The sequence below is a fragment of the Cebus imitator genome, unplaced genomic scaffold (genome assembly GCF_001604975.1).
Source record: "Cebus imitator isolate Cc_AM_T3 unplaced genomic scaffold, Cebus_imitator-1.0 Scaffold518, whole genome shotgun sequence".
Lineage (NCBI taxonomy): Eukaryota > Metazoa > Chordata > Mammalia > Primates > Cebidae > Cebus > Cebus imitator.
This window is the reverse complement of record NW_016107833.1, coordinates 447,788-466,790: the sequence shown is the minus strand read 5'-3', so window position 1 is coordinate 466,790 and position 19,003 is coordinate 447,788. Positions and strand designations below refer to the sequence as shown.

Sequence of the window (19,003 nt, the reverse complement as noted above, 5' to 3'; positions counted from 1 at the left end):
CCAATACCTTTCTATCCACAGCCCCATCCTACAGGCATGGTTGTTCCTAATAATGACCTTAAGGCACTTTTAAGAACCTGATTCATCAAAGCAAGATCATAATGTCAAACTGCATTTGACATACAATGGCAGAAGTTTCAACAACTGAATATTGTGATTAACCAACACTTCCAATTACACAAGTAACCCAATTAAGTGGATGGGTTTAAAAACTTATCATTATATATAATAAGCACATTTATTATTATAAATAATAGGCGTACTCACACAGGAACTGTTATTATCAGTGAAGTCCTTGAACTTTGCATTGCTAAGCACTGGGATGATTGATTTATGCAATTTAAAATGTATTAAAGGAGGAAGTATATGTATTTTACAAAAGTTCCTTTTCAGATGTAGTGCTAAATTTCCCTCCCTCTCTCCCTCTTCTCCCCTCCCTCCCTCCCTTCCTCCCTTCCTTCCTTCCTTCCTTCCTATCTCCTTTGCTCCCTCCCTCCTTCTCTTCCTCCTTCCTTCCTTTTTAATATAACTGTTTGGTAATTCTTCCCCCCACAAGATGCAAAAGATAGTCAATGCCTCTCCAACACTACAGAAAAGAATTACTGTAGTTTGCTAGGAGCTGTTCCCTTCTTTTATCTTTCTCATTTATTTAGTCAATAAATCATACAAGACTGAGGTATGTATGAGGTAGGTATTTATTTAGTCAATAAATCATACAATACATGAGGCATTGCAATGCCTCATCATTGATCTTCCTGCTTCCAGTGTGTCCTCCATGTCCCTCCAAAAAACCAAAAAAGCGATTTTTACAAAATGAAATTCTTACCACACCACAACATTACAGAAAATCTTTTGTTGGCCCCTCTTCACCCTTCCAGTGAAATCCCCACTCTGCGTGATAGACACGTGGTGCTCTCAACTGTGGCCCTGCCTCCCTGTGCCCCTATGTCCCCTTTTCCCAGAGCCTCCTACACGAATCTCTCACTTCTGCCCCGCTATGCTTGAATGTGTTCAAGCACTCTCTACCTAGACCGCTTCTGTTCCATCTTCAAGGCAGAGATGCCTCTCCATGAACCCTCAAGGAAGAATTCCAAGCCTGCTCACTCTGTGTAGAGTCCTTGACAACCCTGTAGTTTCTTGCCCAACTGAGACTCCCAGGGGAGAAATGTTTGTAGCTTCTATGTCCAGAACAGTGCCTGGCCCTTCAGAGCCTTACTGATTGATTGAATGAATGATTCGCTTCCAGTCCCAAGTTTGGAATTTGCTTACTTCAGGCAATGCAACAAACAGAAGGGCTCCTCAGTTGACCAGAATTCTAAGGCTAGTGTCCCCAGAGGCATACCGTAGCTGATCCTTGAGAAGGAAGCTTTGGGGTTTCTGGTCTAACTTTTATGCTTGGCCTCTGCTACAGCTGAAATTAGTGCTTCAAATGACTTTTTAATTCCCAGCCATTTAACAGAAGTAGTACTCACAGGAAAGTCATCCACATTTGCCACATCAGATGAGCCAAGTAAATACTGCAGACCACTTGCAGTGGTGAATGGAAGGCCTAAGAGACAGTTTCTCCTGCCTTACAGCAACTTCTTTCACTTGACCCATTTAATTTTGCTCCTTAGGAGTAAAATTAATTTAGCTCCTTAAGAGTAATGAAGATGTTGGGTACTTTGAAGGGAAAATATAAAAATGGAATAAATACCAACCCATTTTTCCATCTTAGAAATAGAATATCACCCTAGAGTGTGAGCCTGAAATCACTGTGACCTTGGGGAGCGGTGCCAGCCTTGGAGTTCTCCATCTGGCTGCTCCCATGGGTGCCCTTGCTGCACTGCCAGCCGCGCTGGGTTCCTGAGCTGTGCTCATTGTCAGATGTGAGCAATGGCAAAATGGATATTGATCTCTCGAAACCCTGGGCTATTTAATATCATTTTTTTCCTGCTTTCCAATGATTTGTGTATTAGAGGTTCTTAGATTTTATTTCTTCCACCACTGGTTAAAAACATAACTATAGGCCTCCTTTCCCGTGTGACTAGTCTTATGAATGACCCATACAAATGCTTACTACCATTCCCTTTCCCTCTGCCTTTGAACTCCCTAACTTCCTTCCCAGAATCTGCTTCATCATTTTGACCCTTGTTCTTTGACATCCAGGCCAGTGAGATCTTAAGAGCTTCAAAAAAAAAAAAAAAAAAAAAAAAAACCACACACACACAGAACAACTTATCTTTATTAGTCTTTATGCTTCTGGCTCCTAAAATATAGCAAATAAATGTTAATACGTATGTTTTATTTGTTTATTTACAGACAGGGTCTCACTCTGTCACCTAAGCTGGAGTGCAGTGGCACGATCATAGCTCACTGCACCCTTGAACTCCTGGACTCATGTGATCATCCCACCTCAGCCTCTTGAGTAGCTGGGACTACAAGCATGTACCACCATGCCTGGCTATTTTTATTTTCCTGTAGAGATGGGGTCTTGTTATGTTGCCCAGACTGGTCTCAAACTCCTAGCTTCAAGCCATCCTCCCACCTCAGCCTCCCAGAGTGTTGGGATTACAGGCATGAGCTACTGTGCCCAGCCTCATTGATAGGTATTTGTTAAACTGAGGATAATATATCAGCAACCACAGACTCTGGCACTTTGGGCCTGTCTCTCTTTTACATCGAGGGTCATCATTTAACTTTTCCTGGAGCCTTCGTGTCCTTATACTTTGTACTCCTCAAAGCTCAGAGTGAGCCTGGCTCCTCCATGTGGCTTTACCATGATTTTAACTGTTCTGTTAGTTAGAGAGGAGTTTTTGAGAGTGGTCTGAGAACCTTATTATTATTTGAAATAATACCAATCAACATGGAATGAAAGGCAGTGTGCTAAACTGAGACGAACCTCAAGAAGTGGGTGACGTTGTCATCCCTTCATCACTGATGAGTGGCCTGAGGCTTGGAGAGTTAAGTGATTTGTTTAAGATCACTGCACTAATACCGTGTTTCATCGATTGCAAGATACTCATCTTTTTCATACTTTAAGATCTCTGCAGGGGGTGCACATCTCATGGTCAGTGAGGGTCTCAGTCCTCCTTGGCCTCCAGACAGTAGCCATGAGGGGTGACATTCCCTTTGCCTGTGTGAACCTGAACACAGATACTCGTACTGTCCCCATATCACCTCCTTTTTATTCATCCTTGGGGCTTATCTGGAGATTCCTTGCAAATAGGCTGGTTTTGAACATCAAGAGAGTATACATTTGAGCCAGTATGCTTGGGTTTTCCTCCCTCACTCACTTATAAATTACACTCTCAGCACTGAATAGAAAAAACCATGGTGAAAATCGGACAGATCTTGTAGTAGACCAGTGGAGTGTTAATTTGACATTAGTGAAGCAAACATTTGTTACTGGAAAAATAACTGCAACTCCATATTTTCTCACACAGTATCATTCAGCCACTTGGAAAGGAGAATGCCCAAAAAAGATGAGGCGTTGTTTGTGTTTTGTTACTGAAATATATGCAGAGCAAACAGATCACCTGTCACATGTGCAGCAGTGTCACCAATGCAAGAGAAATTGCCAAATGTCTTTGACTAGATAAAGGAAACGTCAGAGCCAGCAGAGGCTGCTGTTAATGATACGCGGGTATCTCAGTACTGTTGTTAAGGCATCATGTCATTGTTTAAATGTGTGTGTTTTGTCACTGATAATAAAATAATGATGCATCTGAACACTCCTTGATGTCTTGGATTCAGTGCAATCCTTCAAGTGGCAGATCTAATTTCAAACCCAAGCAGCTGAGCTCGGGAGATTTTATCCATATTCACTACACTCCTGGCTTTTCTTATCTTCATGGGAAAACACTTGCAGGGTGTAGAGGTTTGCACATCAAGTTTTATTTTATTTTATTTTATTTTTTGGCGCTTACTGAGTTTATTGATTGAAGGATAAAGCAGCTTCATATAGAAATTGAATAGTTTACTGAAGGGTTTCACAACAAAAAGGACTAGAAGCTTAAAATCCAGAAGTATAATGTTGCTTTCCTTGCATTTTAAATTTTGCTAAAATAATTATGCCATTTTATTTTCATATTTGCAAAAGACTACACATCAAGTTTTAGAACATAGCTTGTTTGATAGTGAGACGATGGCTTCTTTGCTGACTGTTTAGTGACATATTTAAAGCAGAATCTCCCCCAACTCCCAATACCTTGTAACTTTAGCTAAAATTTATTTTAATTTAGCCACATCAAAACTGATCACACCGTTGAGCCACCAGACAGCAAATTATATTCGGTTTCATTCTTTGACTGCCTAACAGGGACACTGAGGAAATGTTGACAGTTATGAAGATAATTACAACTGTTGAGGCTGGCGGAGGTCCAGTGAGCAGTCCCCTCTCCCCTGTTCTGGTTCAGAACTAAGGCAGTGTTCAACACTAGGGTGAGACACACGGAGATTAAAACATTAGCATAGTGATAAATACTCGATCAGAAGACTCAGCGTAGATGGGTGCCCATGACAGGGTGCTCATACTTCCCCCCGAATGTTTCAGACTTCCCACCTGGCCTAGCGCCACACATGAACAACAAAAGGGGCATGGTTCTCACTCCCTGAGGGGAGCGGCTGATCAAAATGCATGTACTATGTAAATAGGCTAGTTTTGCAAAGAGAAAAATGACTGAGTCAAGCACACTTGCTTCCACCTCCATAATTCATGTGGTTTCACCTGGGGAGGACAGAATGAGGGACAGGGAGGGAATACCCAGGAGTTCCCATCTAGTGGAGACACCTTCCCTTGATGGAACTCAAGGTCTCAGGAAAGGAGGCCCTTGCTTAATAACCATGACCATCAGTAATAACAACACTAGGCAGAGTTCTCATGTTCAGAGTTGGCTTCGTTTTAGCTCAGACCAGAATCAAGGGACTTGGCTAAACAGGGCTGAGTGAGGTTGCCTTTAATTTGAACATGGCACCATCCTCTTGTGCCTAGAATCTCTTTTTACAATTTTCATTTAGTTGAGTAATAGCCACAGGTATCTTTGTCTCACTGACATTCATTGCATGTAAAATGTGTAAGAACAATCAGAAGCTGTCCTTCCATCCCAAAGCCAGAATTCTACTTAGAGGGATAATCTGGGAGTTCAGACACGGAAACTAAGGTCTTCTCAACACCAAGACTTCATAGCAAAAACTAGTTCAGTGTTTTGTATGTTTTGGCCACACGATGGTAAATATCTGAATGTCTTACAGATACCTGAGTGTTATCATCCTGCAGTTTATCCAGGCAGATTTTCATCACATTGCTGTAAGTCACTGTATTCTGAATCTAACTTTTTGTTTTCAAATGATCTCTCAGAAACCATGCGTTCTTTATGAGGGTATTCATGTGTTGATTAAAAAACAGAATTGCCTCCTCACCAGTAGCATTCTGACAGGTACATTTTATTTATTTTGCAATTCAAAACAGTTTGTAAAGTTGTCTAACCTAGTGTCTTTTTTCCTAACACAGGGCTAAATACATAGTAGGTCTGCCGTAAATGCCTGTTGGTTTGTTAATCACTTCAGGAGTGAATCTCAGAGGAGACTGTGGCTTTCAGATGATAACTCCATTAGTTTTAATTGCTTTATTCTGAACATTAGACTGGTGGAGTTTTGCATGGGTAGCTTGTGGCCAACCTGCATGACTTGTTCTGAAGATAAGCTTGCTGCTAGTATTTCTTTACCCCTGGGAAATAAACATATGCAATCTTCTTGCCATTATTCTTAATTTAAAACCCTATATTGTATGTTTAGCTTGTTTCTGGCCTTCTAGGGGTGAGGGGCTGAACTTGGAAGATAATTGGGGGGAAATGTCACACCATGTCCCTATTGTAGGAGGGTACAAGGCTCACGGTGAGCTGCCCTTTAGAGGGTGTCCCCTTGAAGACAGAGAACCAGAAAATGCATGGCTTGGTGTGAGCAGATGGAGCCCAGCCAGCAAGCAGATCCAAGCTGGGAATCATCTGAGTCCCCTGGGCCTTATCCTTTCATCACTGCCCTGGCTGCATTTTCATTAAGGCTGGTTTCTTTGCTCTTTCCTTTCCTTACCTAAACCTGTCATTGTGTAAATTCACCCTTACTGATCACACTGCTGTCACCTCTCCCCACCTCCTCTGCTTTGGTGGCTCCAGAACATGTTCATTTCTCTCTCCTACAGTGTTGGTCACATTCCCTTGGCTACCCTGCACAAACACTCCTTAGATGCACAGCCTTCATTGCTGCTTCATAGATGCATGAATTTGATCTCTGGCTTTGCCAGGAACTAGCTAAGTGATCTCAAGCAAGTTATGTTGATAATCTTCAAGGACCTCAGTTTTCTCACCAGGGAATTGATCTACAATGACACTTGCCACTTTGGAGTGTGCCTCCTATATGAGAGCGTGCGCTGTGATGACACCTTGTAGAATAAACAATCATTTCCCACCTTTAGCCACTCCCTGCTGCAGAGGCGATTGTTTGGCCTGATGCATGTCTGCTGCTAGTTCTTTTGGCTAACTTTCTACTTTTTTTTTTTTTTTTGCAGGGCTGGGAGAGGGTTCTGCCCTCCTTCATCCAGACAGCAGGTCCCACCCTAGGTCCTTAGAGAAAAGTGCATGGAGGGCTTTCAAGGAGTCGCAGTGCCATCACATGCTCAAACATCTCCACAGTGGTGCAAGGATCACAGTGCAGATGCCACCTACAATCGAGGGCCACTGGGTCTCCACAGGGTAAGAAGACAGGTGGGGTCTGAAAGAGGCCAGAAAGCACACCACAATGGAAGACCCTCCTTATGGGTTTTCAGATGCATAGAGACTTTATATCATTTACAATGATTTAGGTGTTGTCTAAGTTCTAATGAAGAACCAAACCACTCTTTGAAATCATGGTTGGTTAAGAAAAAGAGCTAAGTACTGTAGAAATCTTATGCTAAAGCAGAGATTATATTGTATCCTTGTTAACCACACAGTGTGAGTGAATAGATCCTTGTTTACTGAACTCTATGGGACCACTTGTGTATGAAAAGAAACCATTAGCAAGTGAAATTAAGAGTCTGCATTTCACCAACCCTGAAACATGACTTGCAAGCTCCGTGTAGTCTAAATATTCTAGCCATATTCTGGTAATTTAATATATGGCCTCAGGGTTCTAAGAGTAAGTTAAAAGCTACCTCTACTAGCCAGGGTGCAGTTCTTGGATTCTTTTCCATGCTGGGAAGCTGAGATTTATTCCAGTTTGAGCGCTGGCTTATCTTCCATTAGAGCTTTTAAAAATAGCCTAGAGGCAGATCTGCAATTTTTTTTCCTCTACCCATTAAACTGCTGAGAATTAACAAGACTAACTGTGGGATCTGATCACTTCTCCCTATGCACTGTTCCTGGGATATGGATAACAGCCTCTAAGTTCCTTCGGGAGGGATCAGATGAATATGGAGAAGAGAAAAAAAGAAATTGTATAAGATGATGAAGACCCAGAATTTTATTTCATAAAAATGAGGTCTCTGAAAATAACCACGACAAACAATTTTCATAAACAACCTTAATGTTACATACTTTAAAAATATCATTTTATTCAACAAATATTTATTGAGTACCTATTGTGTGCCAAGCACTGTTTTAAGTTGTGTGTATATAGCAGTGAACAAAACAGACCTGGTCCCTATCTTCAGGGGTTTTATAAGTACACAAGAAATACTATGGAAGTGGAGGGGTGGGGGAGACAGCAGGTGCTAAAAGAGAATACCGGGGGCCCCATTTTAAAATCAGGGTGGAGTTCAGAAAGTCCACCAGAGCTGTGACATTGTTGGCTGTGCAAAGACTGTGGGAAGAGCCAGAGGCCCAGCTAGATGCAGAGTGAACAAGAGGCTGGCTAGATTGGAGGACTGGCTGGCTGCGATCCCTGCGGCTGGGATGCAGTAAACCAGAGCAGACAGCCTCAGATGAGACTGCTGGGGAGGGTGGGCCAGCTCTAAGGCATCTTGCAGACCAGAGGGAACTGAAACCTAAGAGAACTGAAAAGTCATTGCAGGCCCTCAGTAGGGGCCATGCTTAAAACATGATTCAATTTTATGAAAGGGCGTTCTGGCTGATGTTTGGCAAGTGGATGGGAGAAAAAGTGATTTAGGGGTGAGCAGCTAAAAGACCTTTGCAACTGTTCTGGTTAGAAAGGATGGAGGCTTGGGTAAGAGGAGCTGCAGAGGCAGTTGAAAAGTGACTGGGCCTGAGATCCACTGTACGTGGCAGGCAGAATCAACAGACTGTTGATGCTTGGATTAAAAAATTAAACATAAGGGGTCTTCTTTTCTAAACCTCATCTAACGTGAATCACTGCTTACACTAAACTTCTCTTTCCTTGTGGGAGAAATCTGGGGTATTTTCTCTCTCCTTTTCCTAAGATTACAGATACCCCAAGTACTGCCGTGTGCCTTATGTCCATAGGATGTTACTCGTCATCAGTTGTTAAACTTTACATAACAACGGTACCCCCTTCTAAATAATGCTTATCTTTCACCAATCCATCAACAAATAAATTAAAATGTTAGCAATTTTGAAAACTACTTGTGTTTGGCATTTTAGCCTGACTGCTTGATTTAGCATTGCTTTGTCAGTTCAAACCAGAATCTGTGTTAGCATCATAGATGACAGCGGAGTGGGAAGGCCAGAACTGATGAGCTGAAAGTCATGGAGTAACTGAGACTAGGATCTAACAAAAGGCGAAGTCCAGGTTACTTGCCCAGGGCTTTAAGTACCTCCCCGTGCCCCCCGTTGCAGCCTCAGCTGGTGTATGTGAATAGATGACAATCAGAGCTGTGTGTGAAATTCCTCAATTCCATCCCACTGCTGTTATGCTCCGTAGAGTCTGTCTTAGTGCTTCTGGCTCAGAAACCTAGCATTCATCTAAGGCCACATTGGCAACCATCACAAACAAAAGGAGCCCTTATTTCTGTTGTGCCAGCTTTGCTTTTAGTTAATTGCTCCTTTACTTTTCTACTAGAAAGAAAATTAATTTTGAATGGACAAAAGGATGAGTTTTCATTTGCCGCTGGGTGACTAGATTCTGTCTCATGATGACAGACATTTTGCATCTGCCTATTGTAGCCAAGGTCCATAAAATAAAAGTGTTCAGGAAATCAGCTGTTTTTGAATTAGGGTAAGGGAACTTCTTTTATAGGCCACCACAACACTCGTCCTCTTTATCCAGAAAGAAATGTCTGCATAAGGGAGGCTCACAGGTGGAGGTGAGGGCAGCAGGTGTTTGCCTTCCTGGCCTGCTCGTGAAGCGAGTAGAAGGCTGGCTGAGGCAGAGTGACTAGGAGCACAGCACCAGAGCCAGGCTGCCTGGATTCATGGACTGGCTGTGATACTTGCTGGTCATGTGCTCTTGCGTATGTTCCCTAACCTCGTGCCTCAGTTTCCCCACCTGTAAAATATAGGTGATAATAAGATCTAACTCCTAGGCTGTGGTGAGGAGTCAATGAGTTGGTATCTATAAAGGGCTGATGACAGTGTCTGGTCCATCATCAGCATTTTATTATTATTTCTGTATTTCTTAATACTATAATGAATCTCTTTCCCATACCTTTGGGCTTACAAAGGTCTCTCCTTCCCCCTTTCTTTCCCAGCTGTGAAGTAAGGTCAGGCCCAGAGTTCATCACAAGGTCGTACAGATTCTACCACAATAACACCTTCAAGGCCTACCAGTTTTATTATGGCAGCAACCGGTGCACAAATCCCACCTATACTCTCATCATTCGGGGCAAGATCCGCCTCCGCCAGGCCTCCTGGATCATCCGAGGGGGCACGGAAGCTGACTACCAGTTGCACAACATCCAGGTGATCTGCCACACAGAGGCGGTAGCCGAGAAGCTGGGCCAGCAGGTGAACCGCACGTGCCCAGGTTTCCTCGAAGATGGGGGCCCCTGGGTGCAGGATGTGGCCTACGACCTCTGGCGGGAGGAGAATGGCTGTGAGTGCACCACGGCCGTGAACTTTGCCATGCATGAGCTTCAGCTCATCCGGGTGGAGAAGCAGTACCTTCACCACAACCTCGACCATCTGGTCGAGGAGCTCTTCCTTGGCGATATTCACACCGATGCCACCCAGAGGATGTTCTACCGGCCGTCCAGTTACCAGCCCCCACTGCAGAATGCCAAGGTACCCTCAGAGCTCTGTGTTCTCCTCTTTATTGAGTAAAGTGGGTGATCCTTCTTAAAGGCTTGCCATGGAGGCTCCAGGGCACCTGTGAAAGGGGGGATTCTGCATCATGGTGGGTCAGGCCAAGGTGGGGCTGCTGCAAGGTGGGAGGAGACATGGAAGGCTGGGGCTGGGGGGCTGTAGCCAGTCAGGAGACCTGGGTCTGCCACCAACTTGCTCTGTGACTCAGAGTCTCAGTTCTCCTGTTGAAGTGGGTGGTGGTGTGGAATGATGGTTCCAGAAAAATTTCTAAGGCTCCTTTCAGCTCTCCCATCCCAGGAATGTCTTCAGTGATTCCAAGAGGAAAGTGAAGGAAACGTGGTGATGTTATAACCACACCTAGAAAAGATACTAAACAATAGCAACCTGGGCCCCAGAGGAGGCGGGGAGGGACAGAAAGAGGAGGTGACTGGGATTTGCGTGGGGATGTTGGACTCCACAGAGACCTTCCACCAGAGTCACTGCTTCCACTCCTCAGGGACACCCTGGTGAGTCCCGACCCTCTTAGGCAGAATAGGCTACTGAGGTCCCAGGCTTTATGGCTCTTGACCAGGCCACATGGCTACTGAGTTTTCCTGCTGGACCGTGAGCCCAAAGCTCCTTTCTCCATACCCCGTATTCTTTCCATTTCACTAAGGAAAATGTAAAGTCACCATGATCAGAAGAGGGACCAAGGAGGGCAGGAAACAATTAAACCTTATAATGTCTTTTCCTTGAATGATATTCTAGTAATTATATTTGGAATTCACAAGGCATTTCCTTCCCACAAGCTTAGAGCACATGTCCATGTGTAACTCGATCACCTCCACCATCTCCCCGCAGAGCCTGTGGAGTCCCATGCTGGAGGGGCATGGGCTTCTGCCCAGGGCGCAGTGCGAATGTGCAGACGCGGGCCTGCTGCAGGCGGGCAGTGGGCAGGTATCTGCGGAGCATCTCCCTGGCCATCCCCCCTGGCTTTGTGGAACACTCTTGAGCACGGTGGCTCTGTAACTGTGGAGCCCTCCTTAAATTTTGTTTGGTGGTTTCTTCATTTTTCAAAAAATCTTTTTTCTTACTAGTCCTCCAAGACTACTCATAACCAATAGAGGTACCACAATCTTCCTCTGCCAAAGTCTGCTCTATGTTATCTTTTTTAATCTATGTTATCCTGAGCTTGTGAAATGCAAGTGGCTCTTAATAAAATTATGAAACAGCTGCTGAGGAAGTCCGCTTGGTGGAGGCTGCTTCCTCTGGATGCGTCTTGTCAGGGCTGTGTCCCCGTGTGCGAGAGGAAGCCCTGAACTCACCCCATGTGCCTAAGCCCAGTGCTCACCCCATATGCCTAAGCCCAGTGCTCACCCCATGCGCCTAAGCCCTGTGCTCCCACCGGCTCAGGGTGCCACTGTGAGTTTGTTCTGACGCAGATCAGGAGCTAGGCTCATTTCATTCTGCCTTGTAAGTTTCCAGTGCACTCAAGAGGGCAACATGAGTTAGGGTAGAGAGGGAGGGCAGCCTCTGATGCCAGCTGCATTGCTGCTGCTGTTGGGGGCCCCAGAGGTTTTCCTAGAAAGGGCCACAGGGGAAGGAGCCCAAAGCTCTGCCCCTTCAACATGTCGATTCCCCAGCATAAGTATCAGGAGGAGAAACTTCTCATAGGGTGATAGCTGGACTGGGGTGTGCTTTCTCGGTCAGACTTGAGTGGGTGTCTTGGAAAAATGGGTAGGAATAATGGGCTTCGAATTGCATTTTAGGACCTCTCTGGTCGGCAGCACTGCCCAGAGGTGGCACCCCACACCGTAGCGTAGCATTTCTCTTGTTTTATCGAAGCCAAGTCCCCTTGTTTTGAGATAGTAGCAGGAGAAGGGGCTTCATACCTACCTTTGGCTCCCTCTGAGTATAGTCTAGCCATCTTTCTGAGTTTTTTGTTTAGTTTTTGTTTTGAGATGGAGTTTCACTCTTGTTGCCCAGGCTGTAGTGCAGTGGTGCAGTCTTGGCTCACTGCAACTTCTGCCTGTTGAGTTCAAGCTATTCTCCTGCCTCAGTGTCCCAAGTAGCTGGGACTACAGTGCCCACCACCATGCCCAGCTACTTTTTGTATTTTCAGTAGAGGTGGGGTTTCACCACGTTGGCCAGGCTGGTCTTGAACTCCTGACCTCACATGATCTGCGTGCCTCAGCCTCCCAAAGTGCTGGGATTACAGGCATGAGCCACTGCACCTGGTCACCATCTTTCAAATGATTTCAGGTAACACGAGGAAGGTGTGAATGTCATGAATAAAAATGGCCTGCAGATAACCCAGAAACCTGGGGTTAGCCAGGAGCATCCCTGCAACCCCTTATTCCCCCAGGACCTTTGTGAAGGTCTGCTGAGTAGGTAGAGCCTGCCCACCCTCCAACAGAGACACAAGGGAGCCGCAAAACGCCAAAACGCGGGGAGCCTTGAGTGCGAGATGTGAGTAAGGAAGCAGGTGTGGCCAGGGAACCTGCTGGGCCGGCGTCGGCCGGGCTGTAGGCTCTGAACCTGACCTTGGGCAGGTCCTTTGCACCCACTCAGGTTCCAGTTCCTTTTCCTCACCTTCATGTACCTGGGTGGGCTTTGATCTCTTTTGCTCTTTTTAGCACTGGGAGAAAAATTAACCCATAACCACGTTTATTTTCTTACCTGTCTCTCTACCCTCAGCTCTCCGGTGCACTTCGTGGATGTAGCTCCACGGATGGAGTCTGAAAGCCCAGTCAGCATTGCTAAGGCTGGTGCCCAGGGTATTCTCTCTCCCCTAGTCCAGGAGGGGAAACTTCATTCCTGTCACTGTCCCTCACCAGACCTGTCTGTGGTTCCTGGAGGGAAAATGCCCCAAAAGTGAAAATTATTAAATATTGGCATGGGAATTACAGATGGCAATTGTAAAGCTGACCTTTTTAGAATTTAACACCTTCTGGACACATTGGCAAGTGTGTGGACTTCAGAAACGGTAGCCAGTCCTGAAAGCCAGATCTGCTGTTATCAGCTGTGTGGGATTGGTAGTTATCTGACCTATTGGAGACTTTGTTTTCCTTTTTTAGAAAATGGCTAAAATATAAGAATCGATAGGGTTAATGTGCAGAATCCTGTGGGCGTCGGGTTAGGGCGTCTCTGCAAAGCTCCATCTCTTCTAACCTAGAGTAAGCCGTCCTTCTGGGCCAATGGCTCCGAGAGGAATGAGAATAACAATGACCAGGGAACATCAAAGTGTTTCATGATGCCTAATCATAAAACACTTCCTCCCATTTTCTCCTCCCTGCTCTGCTAAGGCAGTTGTGGGAACATTTATCCAGATTCTTAAGAAGTAGACTCTTTAATGTAGGCCTGATTCCTTGATGACAGAAAATTAAGGGTGGAAAGAGCTCTAGGACCTTAGATATTACCTGAGACATATTGTTAAGTAGGGAAAAAAGGAAGTTACAAAACAGCATGAACAATATGATACCTTGTACATAAAACTGATAATGAAAGGAGAAGAAGATGGACTCTTTGCAGAGGAATCAGATATTTCTAGAGGAAATTAATGACTGCCTCAGAGGAAGAGACAGAGCTGTTGGTCGGACAGAGACTTCACTTTTGGTACCTCTTGCATTTTGTCCTGTGATCTTCTAAGCCCAGTCATCACGGAAAATTTAGATTAAAAAAACAACAACAAACAAAAGCCGGCAAACACTCTCAGGCCCAGAGGAATGCTGTGGCCACAGATGCAGGTGGCAGCCCAGCTGGGAGGAGGACCCAGGCTTTCCAAGCCGGCCTGGCGGCCCCGCAAGATGGCTGGGGGTCAGTGGAAGGCCGAGTGGCTCTGGGAGCTGAAAGGGCCCATTCTTCTGTTGTTGTCTCTCGCCTTGTACCTCTTGGCCTGCAGTGTGCAGCGGAGTCTTCAGGAAGTTTTCAGATCCTTCCCCAGGACAGCTCCGAGAAGGCATAAAATGGACTCAGTCATTGGTACCTTTCCAGACCCGGCACCACAAAGCCCAGGCGCTGTGTACCCACACGGGCCCAGCAGCAGCAGGTCGTCTGGCCCGTCTGTGGCCGCCCGGCAAAGACAGGAAAAAGGGCAGGGGGAGCATCTTCAAAGACCGCACACGCCTGCGCAGGAGAGGCTGGAAACTCCTCCTTTCCTTCCCTAATTGCTGGTCCATAGAGACCGGGCTGAAAATTAGTTTAAATGCTAAATTGAGTTTCAAACCACGAGTCTCAGCCCCTCTAGAAACAGGACACCATGTAAAAATACAAACTTTAAGTCAACTTGTTTTTCTAAGCTTTATGCAGCTTTGCTGTGAGGTCCAGAATCCTTTGGCAAATAAGTGATGTTTGAAGAGATTCAGGTGTGCAGGGAGGGTTCTTTCAGGATAGAAGTGGCTACTCTTCATTATACAAAAGTCAAGACAGCCTAAAATAACCCTGAAAGATGCTTTGCCTGAACCGAATTTAGCATCAGAGCAGCCATAACCCTCTGCTGAGATTCTTCAGAACCGTGCACTTGTGGGGTAACAGCCAGGCTCATGCTTTCAGGGATGGAATCAAACGGTAATTAAAAGCAAATGATTGCCAGGGTCGTGAGAGATGCCAGAACCTTGGGATCAGACTCATAAGCAAAGGGAATTGGTCTTTCTCCAAAATCCTGCACTGATTTAACCACAGGATTGTAAATCAAAGGGGCTGTCTGAAAACTAGACAGCCTTCCCCAGGCCGTGTATCTGAAATATTCGATCCCAGCACATGTACAGCAGGGGAGCTACACACGGGAGGAAGAAAAGCATCAGGCTTTGGGAGCACCTGAGCACTGCAGAAGAAGAACGTGCTGCGCTTTCGCTCTCAAATTCTTTGGGAGCCGCTAGGCTGTGAGCCAGCATATGTATTTGAGGTAGCTTGCCTCTCAGAGGCTTTTTAGAGGATGTGTGACCTGTGCAGCTTCCTGATATCAGTGACAACGTGAGGATGTTGAGTCGAGTGGCCTTGGGCCCTGGACTTTTCAGCCCAGCTTCAGGAGCCGGCATGGAGGGATGTCTCCCTGAACATGTGCTTGGTGTGACTCCTGGGTAGGTGGGCACCCGGGTCGCTCAGGTATAGAAGGAGCCAGGTGCTTTTGGAAGAATTCCATGCCACTTCTCTTTCTGCTGGTGTGATTTGCAGAGGTGACGAGAAATGGAGGAGGTGGTGAATGACCAGAAGTTCAAGAAGTCATGACCTAAAACAGTTTCAAGAACTAGTCTTATGAGGAGGACCCTAGAAGAAAACGGACTGCTTGCTGGAGCCAGGTGTTTCCTATAAGGCAGCAAATATTGCTCAGTTCTATGAAAAAATGGAGCTGGCAACAGGGGTCAGTTGAGCGGGTCTTGACCCTGAAGAGGTTGCTTTTGTGGACATTTTATCTGGGCCGAGGTGTGCAGTGTCAGACAGTTGCGGGGCTACAAGGCTGCTGATACACACTTTTATTGCAGAAACAACTCGTTGTATTTCTTGACTCCAGAGTATTTCAGCAGATAAACAGGCATGCAAGGTTGCTTTATTTAAGGAGTTAGGCCACCAGGAAATATTTGTTGTCAGGGACAATGCAAGTTGTAAACATTTTATCCCTTAAAAGGCAAGAAAGCTGAGAGGACACAGGGAAGCCTGCAAAAGCAGGAAAGTGGCCATTTAAAAAGTATGCTGCAGGGAGTGTTCGCTGAGGCCTGAGGGGAGAAAGGAAGAGGATGGGCCAGCCAGGGGTGCCCACTGGATTTACAGCAGATTTAATAAATCTACTTTAATTATAAATGAATCAAAATGCATAGGAGTAGGAGAAAGAAGCATGTAAAAATAAATAAAAATTCTTCTCAGAAACCATTCTTAAAGTCATTTCTTTTAAAGAACCATCTTCTTAGGGTCCTTTTTCTCTATCCCTTGGGTCAGTAGTCATGTGTATGTATAGGAAAGGTAGAGGCGAATGGTCATTTTTGTGATACTAATGTTAACTAAAACAGAAAAGGCCTTTGTGAGCTCTCTTCTCAGATTCTAAGCTGCTTTGGAAGCCCATTTCCAGAAGGCTGATGTTGCTCCTGAGGACCCATCAGTTGCCCCTGCTGAATTCCAGGACGTGGAAGTGTTTGGTTGAGTTTTACTCTGCCCTGCTTCTGTAGTCAACTACAGATACAGGAATTAGCAGCCTGGTTTCTACCCTTCTCCTTGCTTTCCTGGCCCAGGCCCCTTCCTGGATGGCAGTAGCAGGCTTGGGGGATGGGGTACTGGGCAGTCTCCCTGAGGCTCTGAGTCCTCCTGGCCTCACAGAGGTGTCAGTATCCTGGCCAGGATGACGCGGTACACTGAGGAGCTGCCGTAGCCTGCGGGGAGTGGGTCCTGAGTGGCAGGTGCCTTGGTCCATCCAGGCTGCCATAGCAAAGCAGCAGCATGGACTGGGGACAACCACTCATTTCTCACAGTTCTGGAGGATGGGGGGCCAAGATCAAGGCACCAGCATGGTGGGAGGCTGGAATCCTGTTCAGGGCCCTCTCTCAGGTTACAGACTGCTGACCTCTCCTTGTATCCTCATGTGTCAGCAAGACAGGTGGAAAACTCTCGGGCCTCTTTTATAAGGGCTCTAATCCCCTTCTTAAGGGCTGCACCCTCATGACCTAGTCACCCGCCACAGAATCCACCTCCTAATTTCCTTACATTGACAGTAAGGATTTGAACATGGATTTTGAGAGGACACAAACATTCCGTCTATTGCAGTGGGATAGAAAGCAAGCCTGCCTGGGCAGTCTGTACCTATTGTCACAGCTCTTCACCACTTCCTTCTAAAAATGGCATCATCATGCTCCCTGTAAAAGGTGATCAAAATGAGCCTGAGTTCACAAGCTCCTATAATCCCAGATCTGAAAAGCACCCCGAGTTCCCTCCCACCTGGCAGGTGGGCGCCCATCATTTGTGATGAATGCTAGCTACTCCATTTAACTCTTTACATATCCAACGCCAACTTTCTCTCCATTCATCTGTTCGCTGACAGCCCTATGCAGCTCTCTCCTGGATGTCATGGGAAATGTGACAAAGAGAGAACACTTAGTCTTGGCCTCAAAGAATTCGTAATGGAGAAGACCCGAGAAGGATGTATCTGCAGGGTTATCTACAGCAGAAATTTAATCAAACATTCAGCACATTGCAGTTACAAAGAAAGCTTTCAATGTGGGCATTGGCCACAGCAGATTTCTTTGTGATAAATATTCAGGGAACAAAACCCTAGGAAAGGAAGTTTCCATCATCTACTCCCATTTTTCCTCCTTCCTTGAACAAAACTTTTACCTCAAGGAACACTGCTTGTGAAGACTTATGTTTCATGCAGCCTGCTTCCTTAGTCTGTTCACAACAAGATCACATTAAGTAATTTCTTCCATTCTGGGAAGATGGCGAAAACAAGTGGATACTGTCAGCAAATGTTGCTGTTGAACCACCTCTCCAGAAATAAATATTGGCAGGGAATAGAGAAAGCCTGGAGAATCCCCATCAGTCATCAGCCGGAGAAGACCTTTTCCTGGGCTGGAGTCCTTGCTGGGGAAACGTCTGTTCTCTGCAGCCTGAGAGGCAGCTCCGGCCAGGAGGTGGCACTCAGCAAGTCTTAAGATGGTCCAAATTTCCATCCTGGTTCCACTTTGGGTTTGTAAAGTCATCTGACTTTTTCTCTCCAGGTGCCTTAGTTGCCTTATCTGTACAACGTACCCTTGGTCTCCTGGGAGGTTGTAAAGCCCAAGGAGATGCTGTACTTGAACCCCCAGGCTCAAATGTCCTGTGAATGCAAGCTGTAGTTATTTAACTTGTTACCCAGAGCTGGGCAGGAGTCAGTGCAGAGCATGCAGAACCCCACTCTGCCTAGAACATTGCTCACTTATAAAGTATAAGTTTTTTTCTTTTTAGAATAAGCTTGATTTTTTTTTCCAGAGATTACTTGCATAGGGATCTTTTTTCTCCCTTCCTCTTTCTGATGAAAGCTTTTTATAGTGTGTGTAAAGAATAGCAACAAGGAAACACTTTCTGGTTCCTCTGCTTTAACCTTCAAATATTCTGTGTACAGAAACTCTGGCTTTAAATAGCCCTTTCTAAGATTCAGGGAAACGGGATGCCGTGGAAACCAAGTTGGTGAGCCTGGGAGAGGACACTTCTCAAATGAGAGTCGGGTCTTGGAACATGGATCCTAAAAAAAGAAGGAATAATTTTACATAGCAAATGATATTCCACAATACCAATCACTCATCATGTTTAAAAACTGCACATGTGATTCACTTTACATGTATCTATCTTGGAAGGATACTGTTTCCAAAAAGCATCTTAGAAAAGATAAACTTTAGAACCAATACAATATACAGGCTTTAATTTCTCCTTCTCTGTAGTTGTGCCTGTAGGGCTCTTAAGTTTTATTCAAGCCAAAGATTATGACAATTAGGAGCATAAATGATATTTTAAAATTTGTTAACAATACAGAGATGTCTCCTTATTCAACTGTAGCTAAAACTGCGAAATATACATACGATAGAATATCATTCATCTTTAAAAGGAGGTAAATTCTGACACATTTTACAACATCGATAAAACTTGAGGATCTTATGCTAAGTGAGATAAGCCAGATACAAAAGGACAAATAGTAATGATTCCTCTCATATGAGGCACCTAGATTAGTCAAATCCACAGAGACAAAGGAGAATGGGGGCTTCCAGGGGCAGAAGGGAGAATGGGGTGTTAGTGTTTAGTGGGTGTAGATTTTCAGCTGGGGAAGACAAATAGGTTCCAGGGGTGGCCACACTGCAGTGTGAATATACTTAAAAATGGCTAAGATGGCAAATTCC

The 19,003-nt window shown here is 45.3% G+C and overlaps 1 protein-coding gene across 1 annotated transcript in view; it reads left to right on the top strand.

Moving 5' to 3' along the window:
* Positions 1–19,003, top strand: part of APCDD1 (APC down-regulated 1) — a 34,038-nt gene that overhangs the window by 8,225 nt on the left and 6,810 nt on the right. Inside the window, exons 2-3 of the mRNA XM_017514176.1 lie at positions 6,545–6,728; positions 9,620–10,151. Of these exons, the coding sequence (XP_017369665.1) occupies positions 6,545–6,728; positions 9,620–10,151 (716 nt within the window). The remainder of the gene's footprint in view (positions 1–6,544; positions 6,729–9,619; positions 10,152–19,003) is intronic.